The following is a 17,584-nucleotide window of genomic DNA, read 5'->3' on the forward strand; positions in this document are numbered from 1 at the left end:
ACATCTCCGAGACACCTCCGTGTCTTAACATCTTTCACAAGAATGTGTTTCTGAAGAGCCAGTCATGAAGTCTGGAGTTTATCAGTCCACTTCTTACATGGTAGGAAGATAAAATTAATTCCAGGGAGAGAGAGATGTTGGAAATGACACAAAATCCTTCTGCTCGAAAGAGGACTAATGGTTTGCAGCCATCAGATATTTCAGATCACACAAGGGGATCAGTACTCCAGATGGAAATACCAACATTCATTGTTACAGTGTTTCTTTGAAAAATTCCCTAGTATGAACGTAAGGACCCTCGAGACCTAACGAGGAGAGATGGTTTCAGAGGTGCTGTAGCTTCAGCGGCCTTTGTTCAGAGCTGCCAAAACATGGCTTTGCACAGTCAAGGAGAAATAAAACTCCAGTCTTGTCCAGGAGGACGATTACAGGGAGGTGGAAGGAAATAAACCCATAGGTCAAGACAAATTCTGATGGCCTCTTCAAAATTTCCAGCTACTCGCTTTTGGGAGTTTTCTTCAGGTCCATGTAAGCATTTGTTTGTCACTGTGTTTTAGTGCTCCTTGTCAGCTGGGGCTGGCTCTGAGGAGGTTGGTGTTCAGGGGCTGCTGAGAGCTCTCTGCTGGTCAGGGGCTTCCACCCAGAAGAGGGGCCAGCCTGGCTCACCAGCCAGAGGGGAGAGAAAGCGTCATTTTAGACCGGCAAAAGTGATGGTGTCTGCAGGCAGAAATCTGCGGAGCTGAGGCCGGTGTGGAAACTAGAAGAGGCAAGAAGTGTGGAAACTAGAAGAGGCAAGTGACATGCTGGCAGTCCTCGAATTTCTCAAGTAGGCTGAAAGTGCCTCTCCACCCTAGAAATTAAAAATGGCTAAAAAAGATATGAAAGGAGCAGACCGAGGTGGTTTTATGCGTCTGCTCATCAGGTCTCTGTGCCTGGTTTTCTGAGCAGGGTGGGATGCAACCGGACACCCCCGTGTAACCCGCGATGCACATCTGGGCTTCCAGAACAGTGCTGGAACAGGACCCAGCACCGCCTGAGCCTCCTGCTGGGAAACTGGGATGGCAGCACCGCCGTCATCCGTGGTGGGCAGGAACTTGCAAAGCTGCCCTCACATTTCCCAAGGGAATTTGTAAGGGATAGGCCTTTATTACTGGAAACATTGCTAGTGTTTGATGGAAAGATACCCATGAATAAAATCTCGGTTGAAGCAGAGGTTACATTGAAGGGAGTTTTACTAGCTGGACTGCTCGTGGTGCTCCAGACCCATGCTTTTGTGGGGGAAAAAATCAATGACTGCAGGCATTTTGCATTATGAGAAACCATCGGGATTCTCTTGTCGCTGTCCCATGGGATTTCCAAGAAGCGTCATTCTCACAGTCCTCTGGCAATATGCAGTTTTCTTTTTTTTTCCCCTTGATCCTAATCTGTGGGGTATGTATCTGACCTAATAAAACCATTTTTCAGCTTCGCTGTTGGTAGTTTTCTTCCTCCTCTTTCTGAAAACATCTTGCCTGCTGGCAACTGCATTGTCCAAAGAGGTTTGAAGCTTGGCACGCTGTCAACAAAACTTCAGTTACCCTTTCAATCAAACATGGTAGCGCTGTGAACTGCCTTGGCCTCCATCCCAAGGTTCACCATAATCGTCCTCGGATAATAGGAAGTCCAAACAACCCCAGGAAATAATTCAGATGCGAGTGGTGCCTTTAGTGGCATAAAGAAGCGCCTAGAAGAGACATTAAGAGCCTCAGCTTTAACTCTTTTCATAATTATGCACTCCAAAGGAGTGGAGGCTTTGTAGATAAAGAGATTACATGCGTCTTATGAGGTCTGTATAGCTGTCACAGTATCTTCCACCCACATTTTCTCACTTTTTTGTTTTACTGACGTTGTAGTTGCAACATTTAGTGGAAGAATATTGCGGAGCAGGGTACCCTATAACCCTGAAGGTCCCTTCCAATCTGGCACAGGTAAATTGAATCATTTCCCTCTTAGGGATGATAAGGATAAGTTTTTGGAAGAGCCTGTTTGTAAGAGCAGCGAGGGGGAGAACTTAATTAGATTAAGACACAGTCCGGGGATGTCTGTGCCGAGGGTTGCACGGTCTGGCTGCCAGAGAGAGCAGCAGTCGGAGCTGGGGGTGCCCTGGGCTGCTCTTCCCAGCCCTGGCTGCCTCCGTGCTGCCTTTAGTTTTAAACTAGAGAAAGGAAAATACATCCGAGGTGTAAATCTCAGTGTAAACCAGTGCAGGGGGTCACTGAGCTGCTGACAAACCCACGTCTCAAGCTGGTGTCCTGCCTCGGGCCGTGACCCGCTGCCGGCGGCCTGGCAGGAAAGCAAGTGCTCGGCTTTTCCTTGCCAACGTGCAGCGGCTAATGCCGCAGTGTGGTGGGCAGGATTGGGCTGGTCACCCGGCCCGTCGGTCAGCTTTTGCTCGAGGTGTGAGCGCCGAGGGCTGTGCGTTTCATACTTTGATCCCGTTATAAACGCTACTTTGCTTTTGAATGTCTTTGTCCTTTTTTAGTGTTACTTGTTTGCTTGATAGCATCCTTCCTGAGGAAGCTGCATGTCTGTTAGTTTCCAATAAAAAAAAATTCCTTCTCCCTGGTATATACTTTTTTTTTTTTTTAGCATTATAGATTTGCCCTACTGCACTGTGGAAGGGATAATTTGGAGTCTCCTGTTCACTCCCTTGGTGCTATTCATTATTTTATATGCCTCTCCTGTGGTCTCTCTCGTTTTTATTACTAATCAGGTCTAGTCTTTTAAATCCTTCTTTGTATGATAGTTTCATTTTACAAAAGCTGAACTAGTTTATATCAACTCAGTTGATGTGATCTCCCTCCTGTCAAAGGTGTTTAGCAGCTGCGGTCCCGTGTACTCCTTGCAAGCTGAACTTAAATTGTGTCAAGTTCTGCGCTGCTTTGCTACGGCAAGTGGGAATGTTTGTTGCAGCTGTCTCTAAATTTAAATGTGGATGTTTTAAATGAATTAAATATGAACATGAATAATGCAGCTGGTAACCTAGCCTTTCTGCAATTAAATGCAAACTTTTTCATTTTGTCTCTATGCTTTCAGGTTTTGATATGCCGCAGTATTTGTACTGACTTTGCTGTCTTGTAGGAATGATGGGGAACTAGAGCCCATGACAGTTCAGTGGAGCTGCTGGCACTTTTGATATCTCGGTGAGTGGAAGTTGTTTGAAACTCTGGGAAAGGCACTTTATCTGCTACAAAAGGCAGCAAATCAGCTGGCCTTTTTAGATTTCAAGGTAGATTCTGCTGAAGTGAATTTGCACATTGATCCATCCTTTCAGGGCATAAATTCTGGAAACCAGCACCACGTAAAACTGTGGCCCGTGCTCGCAGGGTTATCTTGCTATCCACAAGCATGAGAAATACAGGTTTTGAAAAAGAGGGGAGTCTTAACTCTGGTACGCAGGTTTGTAAAAGCGTTGGGTTCTGGAGATGGAGTGCCGCAGCATGGGCTGGGCCATGTAAATGCTTCGTTTGATGCAAAAGTAACATTGTCTCCTTCGTGTCATTGACCCGGCCAACAAGTTCTCAACAGGGACCTGTTTGTGCCTAATGTCAGTCACGGAATCATGGAATCATAGAATTGTTAGGGTTGGAAGGGACCTTAAAGATCATCTAGTTCCAAGCCCCCTGCCATGGGCAGGGACACCTCCCACTAGATCAGCTTGCTCAGAGCCCCGTCCAACCTGGCCTTAAAAGCTTCCAGGGATGGGGCTTCCACCACCTCTCTGGGCAACCTGTGCCAGTGTCTCACCACCCTCACGGTGAAGAATTTCTTCCTAATGTCCTGTCTGAATCGACCCATCTCTAGTTTTGATCCATTCCCTCTAGTCCTGCCATTACCCAACATCCTAAAAAGTCCCTCCCCAGCTTTCCTGTAGCCCCCCTTAAGATACTGGTAGGCCACTATGAGGTCTCCCCAGAGCCTTCTTTTCTCCAGACTGAACAACCCCAACTCTCTCAGTCTGTCCTCATAGGAGAGGTGCTCCAGCCCTCGGATCATCCTCATGGCCCTTCTCTGGCCCCGTTCCAGCACGTCCATATCTCTCCTGTAGCAGGGGCTCCAGAACTGGACACAGTGCTCCAGGTGGGGTCTCACGAGAGTGGAGTAGAGGGGGAGAATCACCTCCCTCGCCCTGCTGGCCATGCTTCTCCCGATGCAGCCCAGGATACGACTGGCTTTCTGGGCTGCCAGTGCACACTGACGGCTCATGTTGAGCCTCTCGTCCACCAGCACCAATTCAGGAAGATCTGTGTGTGTGGATACCCCATTTTTCCCTCTTGGGTAACAAACTGTAGCTTCTGGTATTTATTACTTTAAGATTTTTTTTTAGTCTTCAGTCCCTGAACAGTGTAAAGACCACATACCTCCGCACTGTGTTTCTCCCCGTCCCGCAGTGCCTGTTAGCTTGTCTGTTCTGCAGTTCACTTTCTTGTCTCTAGACCGAAGTCTGTCTTCTTCACTGGGGTGTTTCAGGCTTGCTGACGCCTATAGGGCGATTCCGCGTGCCTTCCAATCAGTTGTCAGTGAAATAAAATGGTAGGGTGTTTCAGGTCGGAAGGAGCTTTTGGAGGTTGTCTGGCCCAGCCCTGCACGCAGACGGGGGCTGGCTTTGAACTCAGACTCAGCTTCAAGGTTAGATCAGGCTCTCAGGGTGGCAGCTGGTGGCACTTGGGGTATCTCCAAGGATGGAGATTTTACAGCTTCTCTGGGCAACTACAGAATGAAATTACAGCCAGTGGGAATTCCCAATTCCCAAGCCCTGCGTTAGTAAAGCCCGCCTTACACCAGTTTCAGGAGGGCTGGGGCACACAGGCTATGTCTCCGTGGCAAAAGAAGAGAGGACAGGGACTGGTGAGGACAGGGACTGGGATGCAGTGAGGCTGGTGGCTCTGGTGGCTCGCATCTGCACTGTGCAGGGCTAGCTGCCACCAGGGCAGGAGGGCTGAAGCCACATGTCGTGGAGTTTGGCTCTGTCTCTTTTCTGGGTGCTACGTGGCCCTGAAGCACACTAATTATTTTGCATATTTTATTTCATTTTTGAGTTACGATCTTGCAGGATGAAGCCGCGTGTTGCTGTACTGCGGTGTGAGAACGTACTGGGGAGCTGGATGGTGCAAAGCCGTGGTGGAGGACTGTGAAGGGTGGCAGGAATCAGGCGGGGGCCATCTCATTTGGGCAGTTTCTTGGAAGCGTGTTTTGGAGCGTGCTGTCCGCAGGCTGGCACCCACGTGGTTCTCAGCAGAGCGGGAGTCCCCGTGCAGCCTAAATCTTCTCCTGTGGGGAAGAGTCACCTTTCTTTTTTTTTCTTTTTTTTTTTTTTTAAATAGGAGCAACATTTACAATGTCTCATTCTCTTCCACACATGAGATCTTGCTGGGAGCCCACCACACCGTTGGCTGGGGGACACCAGCAGTCATCTGTGGGCTTTACAAGTAGTTGGGGTTACTGCCGTTGCCGTCTGTGCGAGGACGGAGGGTGCGGAAGTTTCACCTCTCCTCCCGAGCCGCAGCCTTCCACAAATGGAACCTGAGCATCTCCTACACAGTCACGAATTTTTCCTCCAAATACTTCTGCAGGGAAGGGTTACCCATCCCTGCCGGGCTGGGCTCTGAAGTGCTCAGGCTGCAGCAGCTTTTCCAAAGCCGCCTGAGTGGCGCAGGAGCACCGTCCCCTGCCAAACGTCTGAGATTTATGATTAGCGTTCGGGTACTTCAGAAAGCCCCGTGCGCGGGGGAGCCGAGCAGACAGCAGAGGTGCAGAGCCGGGGATGGGGAATGCTTGTCTGCTGCCTTTCTATAACACCTTTCACCCTGGGTTTTATGGCTGGGGGACTTTTCCTACCATGACTGCTAGCTTTTAATAAAAACGACTGAAGAAAATTATGAAAAGAAGCATTAAAAGTTGTAAATAAGCTTTTGCATGTAGATTACTTTCCACTATTGAAAGGAAAAGAAACTTTACTCCTTTCACAAGCATGCACAAACACACACGCTATTTATGCAAGAGGCAATAAGAGACTACTGTGTACCTTTTGATTTGGATTAAAAAACAACTAGGGTTTTTTTTCCCTTTAGTATTTAATATTCCTTTCGTATTTTCCTTCTCAGAGCATTGCGCAATGTTGCAAGCACTGCACATAAAGGCTGTAGTTTGTAGAGCTTTTATAGAAAATTAATCCCTTCGTTTCTCTTAGGTTTGGAAAAAGCCTGGTTTTCAAAATCAGAACTTCTCGCCAAGTTGGATCTGTAAATACCCCTTTTAGCAGAAATTCAGCGTTGCGTCCTGGGACAGCTTCCTCTTACGTCCTCCAGCCTGACTGCCCCACTGTGAACAAAATGGAGTTATATTGACACAATTAATCTTTCATTAGTTAGTGTAGTGTCAAAACATGCTTTTACTAGCTCTCCTAAGGGTTTGTTTGCAGCTCAGCCGTTCATTTTGATATCTTCTGTCAGGCCTTGGCCAGGCTGGGTGCGTATGGGAGGCACTGCCCCGCGAGACCGGCTGTGCAGGAGCGCTGGGCTCCGTGTCCGTGTCCGGCACGCATCTCCCAAGAGCTCTGATTTTCAGTAACGTTTGTTTATAACAAGAATGCAAATGCTTTTTCGTTTTGGGGCCAGTCCAGCCAGTTTTCCTCCAACCAGGAAAAAAAATAAAGAAATAATGCAGTGCAACTTGGACATTTGTTGCAGTACTAACGGCGAAAATATTTCCTGGGTCATTGTCCAATTTCTCATCCTTATTACCCAGAACTGCTGCGAGTAATTTGAATTGCAAGTGGCGAGCTGGGGATTGTGGTGCTGCTTTGCCAGAGTTAATGTTATGTTTCCATGTGTTTTCTTTCATAAATTTCAGCTCTGCCTCCCTTTGTTAGTGAGGAAGAGCAGCCCCCCCTTCCGTGCACACACTCGGGACCCGCTGTAGTTAGCACGGAGACTGGCATATGCTCCTCTCGCTTATTTATGCCGCTTCCACTGCTGTAAATTTGAAGTTGTCCACGTATTGGAGAAAGACTTGTAGTTGCAGAGGGGCTGAAATAAATTGTCTGTGTGCAGTAGGAGATGTTCTTGTGCAACCCAGGGTGAAGGAGCATCGCTTTTCTCCCCGCTGTGTGATTAGTTAATGTTGCAGATGACTGTGTGCTCCAGAATGGGGGAATTTTCTCATGTTTATTTCTTTTGTCCTAGACATCTTCAGTTATCTAAAAGCAAGCCAGTCCCAGGATAAGGACAGCAGCAGGTGATATAATGCGGAAACCAGGCCCTCAAAAAGGTGAGCAGTGATGCTTGGCACAGCCAAAGGCCCGGTAGGGAGCTGGTGCGGACAGAAGGGCCAAGCGCAGCACATCGGGAGGCTGGCGATGGGGCAGGAGTGTGGGGGACACACTGATTGCACGCTCAAAACGGAGCTGTTCGTTTCTCCGGCAGCATGCAGAGAAGGCTTCGTCAGTCCACCCCCAAGACGGGCAGAGGAAGAGTCCCTGGCCGGCCGCACCCCCACAGTTTGCGGGGCACGGTGTCAGGCGGCGAGGGTGCTCTGCGGAGCCTGCGGCACGCACCATCTGCTAGTGCTCCCAGCGTGAGGCAAACTGCTTCTCTGCTGGCACAAGCCTCCCCCTTCTAATGAGGCGTGAAACCAAAGACCAGCCTACCTTGTGGAGACGAAATCTGTTACGGACGCTTACCTCTCGCTGCCTGAGTCTCTCGTCCCGTTACAGGCAGCAGCCGCGGTGCTCGGGGCGACCGCACGCGTGCTGCCCGTGTCCTGTTTGCCCCAACAAAAAGGGGGAAGTCAAGCAGGCTGCCTGCAGCTGAACTGCTCGGACTTCTTGTGCTTAACAAAAATATTGATTTCCTTTAGTGTTGTGCCATGCATGTGCGTTCGACTGGAGTGATCTCATCCCATGCGCTTCGGAGGATGGGGGAAGGGAGAAGCGTAGAGGATAGAGCATCCTCCGCAGTTCTTTGTTCACATCTGCTACGAGCTCACAAGGTTTATTGCAGGAGATTTCTATGCTCAATTTCTCTCCTCCCTTTATTTTTTTTAAACGTCTCCTTTGCTTCTCTGGTGGTTCATCTTACAGAAACATTATCCTCTTCCTAACACTGCTTGTCCTTTAATGAAGTGAAAATAAATGAAGGAAAGCAGGGAATGGGGAGAGCCTGCTGCGAGGCAGCTGGAGGGCTTGGTAATAAAAGAGGCAGGTTGATTAGTCAGCAGTGTGGCCACAGACCGGGCTGGCTGAATTTAGCCTCTACACAGCTTGTCCTCCTGCCTCGTGGAGCGGGGCATCTCCAGCCAGCGTGGCTGCGTGACCTCTGCTGCGAATGCCGTGCCATGGGTCGCAGAAGCAACACCTGCATTGTGCGCACGTGGGTTTCTGTCCTACTTACCTGCTTTTTTAATAATGCATTGAACTTTTACTTTTTCTTTCTTTGCCTGCAGAAATTCTTGTGTTTCTTTCCCTCTCTGCTGCTTTTGCAGCCTGCTTAATGAGGATTTTTGCATGTTAAAGGTTAACTATAAAATGGAACTTCACCTGCAGAGTGTGGCGAGATGCTGCTTTGCGCGCGCGGATGCGATCAGAGAGCTATCCTGCGACACTGAGGAGCGTTACCCATCCTGGGGGGCTTTTTTGCTTCTGACTTAAATACTTTGTGTCCTTTATTCTTGCTTTCTTAAGGAGGTGCAGAATACTGTCCTTCATGGGAATGCATTTATAGGAAGGGTGCCCTTCCAGCTTTTTCATTTGTTTGTATCCCTCCAAGGAGACTCTTTGTCTGGCCCATGTCTAGTGGTGCTGTGGCCATGCTCCATATGTCTCTCATGTCCATTTAAAGGAGAGAACCTACACGCAGTCCTCCTGTCCATTGGATTGAAGAGAACATGTCAGGGAGAGAAGATTGCAAAAATAATGCTCCAAAAGCAATTTCAGATATCTTAGGACCCACCAGGCCACTCTAGCAGCAGCCCATGGCCTGTTTCTTTCAGCTGCTTGTCAGGAGATTTCAAAACTTTCCCCGTTTTCTTTTTTGTTCCTTTCACAAGGAACTGCTTTTCATGGGGGCAAGGTGCATTTTATAGAGCACTACCTCATTGTTTGTACTAGCCCTAAAAATGCTTTGTAAAACAAATGATCTGGACCACAGCAGCGGTCCCAGGAGTGCATGGGTCAGGCAGCAGCAGCTGGAGGAGCTCGCTCAGGACAGGCTCCGCTGTGGCACCCCGCTCTGGCATCCCTCCCTGGGGCTGGAGGCGGCTGGAGGCAGGGATGGACATAGAATCATAGAATTATAGAATGGTCTGGGTTGGAAGATCACCTAGTTCCACTCCCTTGCGCTGGGCAGGGACACCTCCCACCAGCCCATGTTGCTCCAAGCCCCGTCCAGCCTGGCCTTGAACCCCTCCAGGGATGGGGCAGCCACAGCTTCTCCGGGCAACCTGGGCCAGGGGCTCACCACCCTCACAGCAAAGAATTTCTTCCCCATATCCCATTTAAACCTCCCCTCTTTCAGTTTAAAACCATTCCCCCTCATCCTATGGCTCCCCTCCCTGATAAAGAGTCCTTCCCAGTCTCTCAGGTACCTTCAGGTACTGGAAGGGGCTCGAAGGTCTGCCCGAAGCCTTCTCTTCTCCAGGCTGAACCCCCCCAACTCCCTCAGCCTGTCCTCACAGCAGAGGGGCTCCAGCCCTCGGATCATCCTCATGGCCTCCTCTGGTCCATGTCTTTCTTGTGCTGAGGACTCCAAAAGCTGGACACAGTACTCCAGGTGGGGTCTCCCCAGAGCGGAGCAGAGGGGCAGAATCACCTCCTTCGCCCTGCTGGCCATGCTGCTGGGGATGCAGCCCAGGCTGCAGGGGCTTTCTCCACTGCCAGCACACATTGCCGGCTCATGTTGAGCTTCTTGTCCACCAGCACCCCCAAGTCCTTCTCCTCAGGGCTGCTCTCAGTCCATTCTCTGCTTAGCCTGTATTTGTGCTTGGGATTGCCATGACCCAGGTGCAGGACCTTGCACTTGGCCTGGCTGAACTTTATGAGGTTTGCATGGGCCTTCCTCTCAATCCTGTCCTGGTCATACAATCATAGAATCATAGAATGTGTTGGGTTGGAAGGAACTTTTAAAGGCCATCTAGTCCAACCCCCTGCAGTCAGCAGGGACATCTTTAACTAGATCAGGTTGCTCAGAGCCTCATCCAGCCCGGCCTTGAATGTCTCCAGGGACGTGGCCTCCACCCCCTCTCTGGGCAACCTGGGCCAGTGTCTCACCACCCTCATTGTAAAGAACTTCTTCCTAACGGAACTTCTTCCTAAGGACCTTCCAGGTCCTTCTGGATGGCATCCCTTCCCTCCAGTGTGTCAACCACACCACACAGCTTGGTGTCGTTGGCATCCCCTGCTTCTTGCTCTATCACTTTCCAGAGCTGTCTTGGGAACTTTATTTCTCTGCAATTCCGAGGCCCAAAGCTGTCACGAGCAAAGACAACTCGGATGAGATGTTCTTCAGCACTGGTGCTACCTTGCAGTGCTCTCCTACGAGCTGCACAGGACACGCGGTGGTAACCCGGTGCTGTGCGTGGAAAGGGCAATTGTGCAGGCTTTGGGAGAAGCCCTCCCCATCACCGCAGAGGTTCAAAGCTGTTTGTGTGAGTAAGCCTGGCTGCAATAACCCAGAGTTGATAAAATAAGGAGCGATGCAGGGTCTGCTTCTCGGCATACAAGATCCACATGTGCCGTTTTTAGTGGCATTTGTTCCTCTCAAGCCTTGCCTTCTCCTGCCATAGTTAAAATGACGAAGCTCTAGCAGTTTGCTGCTTTTTGTGTTATTGCTTGCCATTGTGGGAGAACATGAGTTGGTAAGGGCTGGGCAGAGACTGAGATGCAAACACAGATACACCGTGTCAGGTCTTCGCTGGAGCCCTGTGGAGGAAGGCAGCATGCCCCATAGACAAATCACCCATGTTACCTGGGCTCGTGACAGGGAGGACAGGGAGGTCACTCCTCTCCTCTGAGGTGCCTGTAAAGCAGGTGACATGAGCAGATAAGCTGGCTTCTTTCACTGACACAAATGCTTTATTTCTTGTCTCAGCCATAGACTGGAAAGATGGTAAAAAGCACAAGTACGGCCGCCCGTCAGAGTCTCCCTCCCAGTACCAAGGTAAGAGAGCTCCCCTCTCCCTTCCCATTTTTTTTTTTCCTTGAAAGTTTTTTGAGTTGCTTGGGCGTGGGATGCTGCAGCATGCCAAATTAGTTTACAGATAAAAACTGCTTTTGGATGTTCCTCGTGTGTTTAATTCTGACCACAGTCAAAAATGGCTGAGAAGACACCAGGGTAAGCACACAGCTGAGCTGGCTTGTTTTTGAATCAGGCAGGACTGAGCAGATCTGTTTCTTACTGCCCATCCCTGAGTGCCGAGGGGTGACTCTGCCTGTGTTTTCACATGTGTCCTGGGCATAAGGAGCCTCTTACTCCTCCACGAGCTCCTCTTCCACGTTCGCAGCAGTGGCTAGTCCAGTCCTCGTTGCTGTAGGAGAGCCACGGCGGGACCACCACTCCCTCTTCCCCAGTGGCAGGAATTTGGCCCTTACCCCAGTGGCGGCGATGCCGGCCGGCTCGGCGGAGCGCAGGGCGAGGGCTGGCGGCAGCAGCACAGGAGTGGGTCGCTCCTCGCTCCCTTTGGAGATGGGGTGTGCTGCGCGGTGCACAGCGCCTGCAGGCTGACTTCATAAAACTGGCAGCTCCCGCTGTCTCTCAGAGGGGATGTGCAGGCGACTTCCAGCTTTAGGAAGTTTATGTAAGGCTCGTAGAATTTAGTAAAAGACTTTAGGGCCCATATTGTACTTATAATGATGTCCTTATGCCCTTCTATTCCCCATGTCCCTATACTATGATGATGTCCACGCTTCCCACCAAGTACAGAGTGACAGGAAGCTAAACAATTGCCTGAGTTAAGCCATTTTGAAAAGGAAACACTTGTTTGCCTTCATGAAGGGCTCACCTGTGTTTCTTAGGGCCCCTGGGAGAGCTGAAGTGGCTGCTGTGCTGCAGGGTCATGGTTATCCTGGGCCCCGAGGTGAGACTCAGGGTGGTGGTTCTCAGGCACATTAGACTGTGGGCCTCCATCAGCCCTTGCCATTCTCTCTTGGGGCATCTCGTCTGTCCTTGTCTACCCTTACACTAAGTACTGTGGATCACAGATTGGGAAGGACCTTCTCCAAGAGAAGGAAGTTTATTAGCACCTCCAAGAAAGTCCTGGGTCCTCTGTCACCCCATGCTGAGCTCCACACGACATTATGGGGCATCGTCACAGCTCACATGGCCTGTGTATAGTCTGCCTTCGGGGTGTTGGCGGCTCCATTGCAGGTTCCCCACTGCTCCACGCTCTGCACCATTTGCAGATGTCAGAGGGCTGACTGTTGTTCAGTGGCAACGCCAACCTGAAATGAAGCTTTCTGTGAAGTTCAGAGGTGAGCTTTCCCATCGGCGCTCATGGTAACCCAGCACCCCAGCCTCCGCGCCTCACCGCGTCCCAGGGCTGGCTGGCCTAAGGAGGGAACGCTGGATATGCTGATGTGCATGTGTCTGCTCAGCAAGCGCATGGGGGGGCAGCGGGGGATCGGGAATTGACTCCCTGCAAAAAACTCGGAGCAGCTCACCACTGCCCGAAGCTCAGGTATGCAGCGGGAGGCATGAAACTGCGGCAGCTTTCTGGCACAGAGCACCCCGTAGTCCGGGCTGAAAGGATTTCTGCTCAAAGCTGATACCGAATTGTGACACCTCTGAGAAGAAGCAAAGCAGACAGCGGCGTGGTGTTTGAAATCTTTTAGTTTTGGCTTGCATGTTCTTGCGTTTCTTCGGAGCAAGATCGTAAGTAAGCGGGATGATGTTATCAGTTGTAGCCATTTCCAACGGAGAAGGTGCAGTCAGATCAATGGCTGAGAAAGTGCCTGGAAATTACAGTGGGTAGGACGTGCAGGAGCTCTGCTGTCACGGTGGGAGAGCTGACCCCTTGGGAGACTGTGCCCAGACGTCGGGGAAGGCCACCGTCGCCTTTGGATCTGCGAGCAGAGACGATACTCTGCTAATTTTCATACTGAGTTGGCTCAGACGGTGCTGCTTTCATGTGCTGCCTTGATGCTCGTTAGCAGACACACATATGGGCTGCAGACTTTAATGGGATGCCTTGATCTGGGTAGGGCACGTTCTCCTTCACAGATGTGACCTGAAATGCACATGTATCGTTTCAGTTGGATTGATGACCCCTTGGGAGCTGAAATGCTAATGGAGCCCAAACCAGACTTTGGTTAAAGATATAAACAGAAACTCCGTCTTCATTTAAATTCTGGGCAAAAGATCAACATTAAATGCAACATGATGAGAATCCAAACACAAGGGTGCAGAGCTGCATTGTTCGCAACTACTGTAGTTTGACCCCTTGGGTGTGTGGAGTGTTTTGTTTGTAGTAAATATTTTTGAAGGTTAAGACATCAGAGCCCAAATCTGACACTCTGCCTGCAAGTAATATCTCCCTTTGGCTCAGGCGCGCAGTGAGGAGCTTCCCAGAGGCAAGCAGAAGTGATAGACAGTCGCCCTTAGTAGGTGTTTTCACAGCCAAGTTACAGGGAGTTGTATAGGTTTACAGTCCTTGGCTTTTGTTGAGCTCACAGATGTAATTACAAAAACGTGGTGTTTCTCGTTAAGTGTCCTTCTCTCGTTCCTTCCTGTAAAGATCTGATGTATGTTATACGGAGGAACACGGTCCGTTCAAATGATGGTCCTGCCAGTCTGTGGGAGTATGGAGGGGGGAATGGAAGAGAAGGCAGAGGCCAGGCAAAACAGAGGGTGATTTTGGGGCTGGTGGGACATTTTGCGTATTGTACTGGAAGCTGGGGCAGCAGAGAGCGAATGTTCCCCTTTGCTTTTCGGGATGAGAGAGGATTCAGTCCCTGCAGTCAGCCCTGTCCTTGGACACTTCTGCTCTGTCACCAGTAAAAAGGACACTTCAGGACCAGCTGAAGTGCTGGTTTTTCATGAAGGAAAAAGTGGTTCACTGGGAATTGGAGTAAAGCCACCAGAGGTTTTTGACCAACACTCAGAAAACATTCTCCAGTGTCACCTGCACAGGCCAGATAAGAAACGAGCATCTTGCAGACTAAAACGTCCTGTCCCTCTACAGTAAAGCATCCGATTTATTCATATGAATAAGAATATGGAGAGAATATAAAATACAGGATAGTTGGTCTGTGCTAACGAGAAAACAAAGCAAGGTATTCTCAATGTTTCCCTCTGTCTGTATAACCTCGGTACACAGGGAGCCTGTAAAGTGGCCAGCACCCGGCAGCTTCGGCACCCTGGTAGAGCACGCCTGGCGTGCGGGCTCCGGAGTGGAGCTGGTTGAAGCTGAGCATTGGAAGGTAGCGGGGATCCGTGTGGTGAGGAGGATTTGGGTACGGTCCGGAGGAGCTAAGGTTGAGAGGGCCAAGTGTGATGTATCCATCTTCAACCATATGTGCTCTTCCTCAAGTACAGAGCTCGGGGCGTGTTCTCTGCTCCCCGATTCAAATAAACCTTAAGTGCCTCCTGCTTTTTTCTATTTTATTGGCAGTTCTCCCTTTAGAGTAAAAAAAAAACCCACCAACTTTTGTGTTATACCATTTTCTTCTGATTCTTCCTGCAGTTTTTATGTGGAAGCTGATCATATTTGGTTAAGTTTAAGTGTACTTTGAAATTCCTGCTTGAAAAGCATTGTATCGTGAGCTAAATACGATTACTGAATTCCCTGAAAACACTTCCCTAGGTTCTGTGCAGGGCTTCCTTTCACGCTAAGGCAACGGTGGCAGCCCCCAATTTCAGTATGCAGTTTTTGTCCTGGTTTGAGGGTAATCCTGAAAGAGCAGTGCAGTCTTTAATTGTCCTTGTCATGCCATCTTTATGTAAAGAAATGGCTGACAGTGAACAGAGAAGGAAGAAGGCTTAATTCTGTCTTTTCTTAGAGTTTAGAGAAGTCTTTCTGCTGCTGCCGCTTCTCTTTGCAAAATAAGTCACCAGAACCGTGAGTCGTAAGTAGCTGCAGTTGTAGCGTTGTGAGTGTGTCTTCATATGGTCGTCGGGTCCCAACAGGCTCTAGAATTAATCTCAAATAAGTTCCATGTCCAAACACTATTTTTAGAGGCACACAGCTGTCTCAGAAATTTACTGCTCCTGCTGGGATTGTGCAGCGTCGATCTTGACTGCGGCGTGAGCTGCTGCAGGGAGCAGAAGGGCCTCGCTTGGTTCGGAGCGAGTGAAAAGTGGAAGGATTAAAACCATGACTACTTTTAATAGCGAGGGATTGAAACCAGCTGAGGAGAGGGTAGGTTTCTATTTTAAAATAAAACTGTCAAGCGCAGCTGATCCTTTTCAGGATGCTTGCTCAGGCCCGGGGGCTGAGGCTTGCACTCCTCGCCCCGGCGCTGTCACCGTGGGCATCCATGGACCGTGCTCCATGGCCAAGGGCCACCCCGGTCTGAGATGAGCTCAGAGAAGCAACCAGAGCAAAGGGGTGGGTGCAGCAAGGCATCTCCATGCCAGGAGTGCCTGGGTTTGCTTTGGCTGGGTATTTATTACACATTATTCATACGAAGAGTTTCGTTGACGTAACCAAGTGTAAAATTACATCTTCAATTAAAGCAAAAGAATTTTGGTTTTGTGAGAGCATCATTGCAGTCAGTTACTGAATTTCTTCATTCACCCCGGTGAGATAGTGTTGGCTGAAAAGAAAACGCGTGCCAAGGGATGGAAACGCGTACGCGGAGGAGTGAAAAGCTGCTATCAGAGTCTGTAAACAGAAATATATTCAGCCAGTGTGGCAGCAGAACTCTATTTTTTTCTGTTCATTTCCACTATAATTAACAGTGTGCTAGTCACCTGCATGGGAGGCAGGAAGAAAGCAGCGTTTCTTTTATTTATTCGAAGCTAGTGGAATATCGGGCCCTCAAGCCTTCTCTGTGCACGTGAGGCAGAGCTAAAGTAGTGTGTGCTGACCTTAACGCCTGAATTTTGAGAGGTGTGGTGTACGCTGCAGTAGCTAAAATGGCTGTTAATGTAGCTTTTGTTTTGAAAATAGACTGATTAAAAACTTGACGTGAATAGGGGAAGCGGTAGCTGACTCTTTAATTGTGCTGCCACCAATGCTCTTGAAATGACTTGAAAACAGCGGTCTCCCGGGAGCCATTCAGATGAATACAAGCTAATGTCATGCTGGAAGGATCCTTTCCCAGCTGCTCGGTTTAAATGGCAGAAGTCATGATTTGCTCAGATCACGAGAGCTTTTAATTCCTCATTTAATAACAGGTTTCCCTGGATGGCATATTGCTTCTACCCTCCCTGCTGTACATGGGAAAGGTGCAGGCAAGGATAAAACGCGCGTCCCCGCTCAGCCGAAGGGCTTTGGTGTTGGATGTGAGTCTCTCTGCTCGCTGAATCCTCGTTTGGAGGATCCCTGCTCCCAACCTGCCCAAGCTGTGGACTCCGTGTCCGCTTCAGGAAATTAACTGCTGGCCCATCCACCAGTTGCTGTGGCCCTGCTCGGAGCTGCTGGCTCGTGGGGCAGGATGCGTGTGTGCTGGACGGGGGAATCGTAAAGTCAGCCCAGTGCAAAGTTTCCTGTTGACTTGGGCTGCTTTTAGCCCGCAGTGACTAGTTCTTAATCCCCAGGCTGAGCGAAGTGTTTAACGAATGGTGTTTAAGGGGCAGTTGTCTGGAGGTCTCCACGGATTCCCATCTGTGCTGGGTATTTTATATTAAGTTGTAGGTTGTTATCCTCATTTTTTGCAGAGCCTCCTCGGCAGCGCAGGGGCAGTGAGATGCCGTAGGCAGCCCCGTGCTTTGTTCTGCCTGTCAGCTGCAGTTGTAAATCTTCTGTGGTTGATGAAAACGTGTTGCCTGTGAGCACCTCCTCTGTGAGAAGTGGAGAACTGCCAGCGTTAGGAGTCCAGACGTCTCTTTTTCGGAGTTTTTTGCTTGTCAGTTCCTATTTAAATCCTTTTCTTTTCTCTTTTCAGGTCACTTCACCTGGGAGAAATACCTGAAAGAGACATGTGCCATCCCAGCTCCTGCCCATTGCTTCAAGCAGGTGAGAGGGTGAATGAAAACGAGAAAGGCCAAGGGCAATGGTCCATTGGTGACCCAGGAGTTCTATGCCTGGAATAGGCCCCTTTTTTGGCAAGGAAGATGCTTAAGGATTTTGGAGACGTAATAGAAATCAAAGTTTGCTGAAGCAAAGATAAAAAAGATACATTCAGGTGCTGCAAGTTGTTAGAGTGGTGCAGAAGACTTAACTTTCAGAGTTCCCTGGATGGGAACACGAGAATGCTTTTCCTCTCTGCTGAGCGCAGCGTCTTGGAGCAAATGTTCTGAGTAGGCGGTGATCCAGGTTTTGGTGGATCCTGCCCAGCAAGGAGATTTTCATTTGAATTTTTGTGACTTGAATAGCAGCCCCCAGGCACTGGGTACTGGAGCATAGAGGTGATAGTGTTGAGCAGAGGGGACACAGAGTGGGCTGGCACGGC

General features: G+C 49.6%; 1 protein-coding gene across 13 annotated transcripts in view; it reads left to right on the forward strand.

Annotated features, from left to right (window-relative positions):
• Window positions 1–17,584, forward strand: part of SCMH1 (Scm polycomb group protein homolog 1) — an 81,466-nt gene that overhangs the window by 15,142 nt on the left and 48,740 nt on the right. For 8 of the 13 annotated variants that reach the window (XM_054223657.1, XM_054223667.1, XM_054223666.1 and 5 more), the window contains exons 2-5: window positions 3,121–3,182; window positions 7,224–7,308; window positions 11,124–11,192; window positions 17,078–17,148. In XM_054223657.1, the coding sequence (XP_054079632.1) occupies window positions 7,284–7,308; window positions 11,124–11,192; window positions 17,078–17,148 (165 nt within the window). In that variant the 5' untranslated portion in view covers window positions 3,121–3,182; window positions 7,224–7,283. Of the gene's footprint in view, window positions 1–3,075; window positions 3,183–7,223; window positions 7,309–11,123; window positions 11,193–17,077; window positions 17,149–17,584 lie in introns of all 13 variants that reach the window. The other 5 variants (XM_054223660.1, XM_054223658.1, XM_054223661.1 and 2 more) reach the window with 3 other exon arrangements.

This window comes from Rissa tridactyla, chromosome 18 (assembly GCF_028500815.1).
Source record: "Rissa tridactyla isolate bRisTri1 chromosome 18, bRisTri1.patW.cur.20221130, whole genome shotgun sequence".
NCBI lineage: Eukaryota > Metazoa > Chordata > Aves > Charadriiformes > Laridae > Rissa > Rissa tridactyla.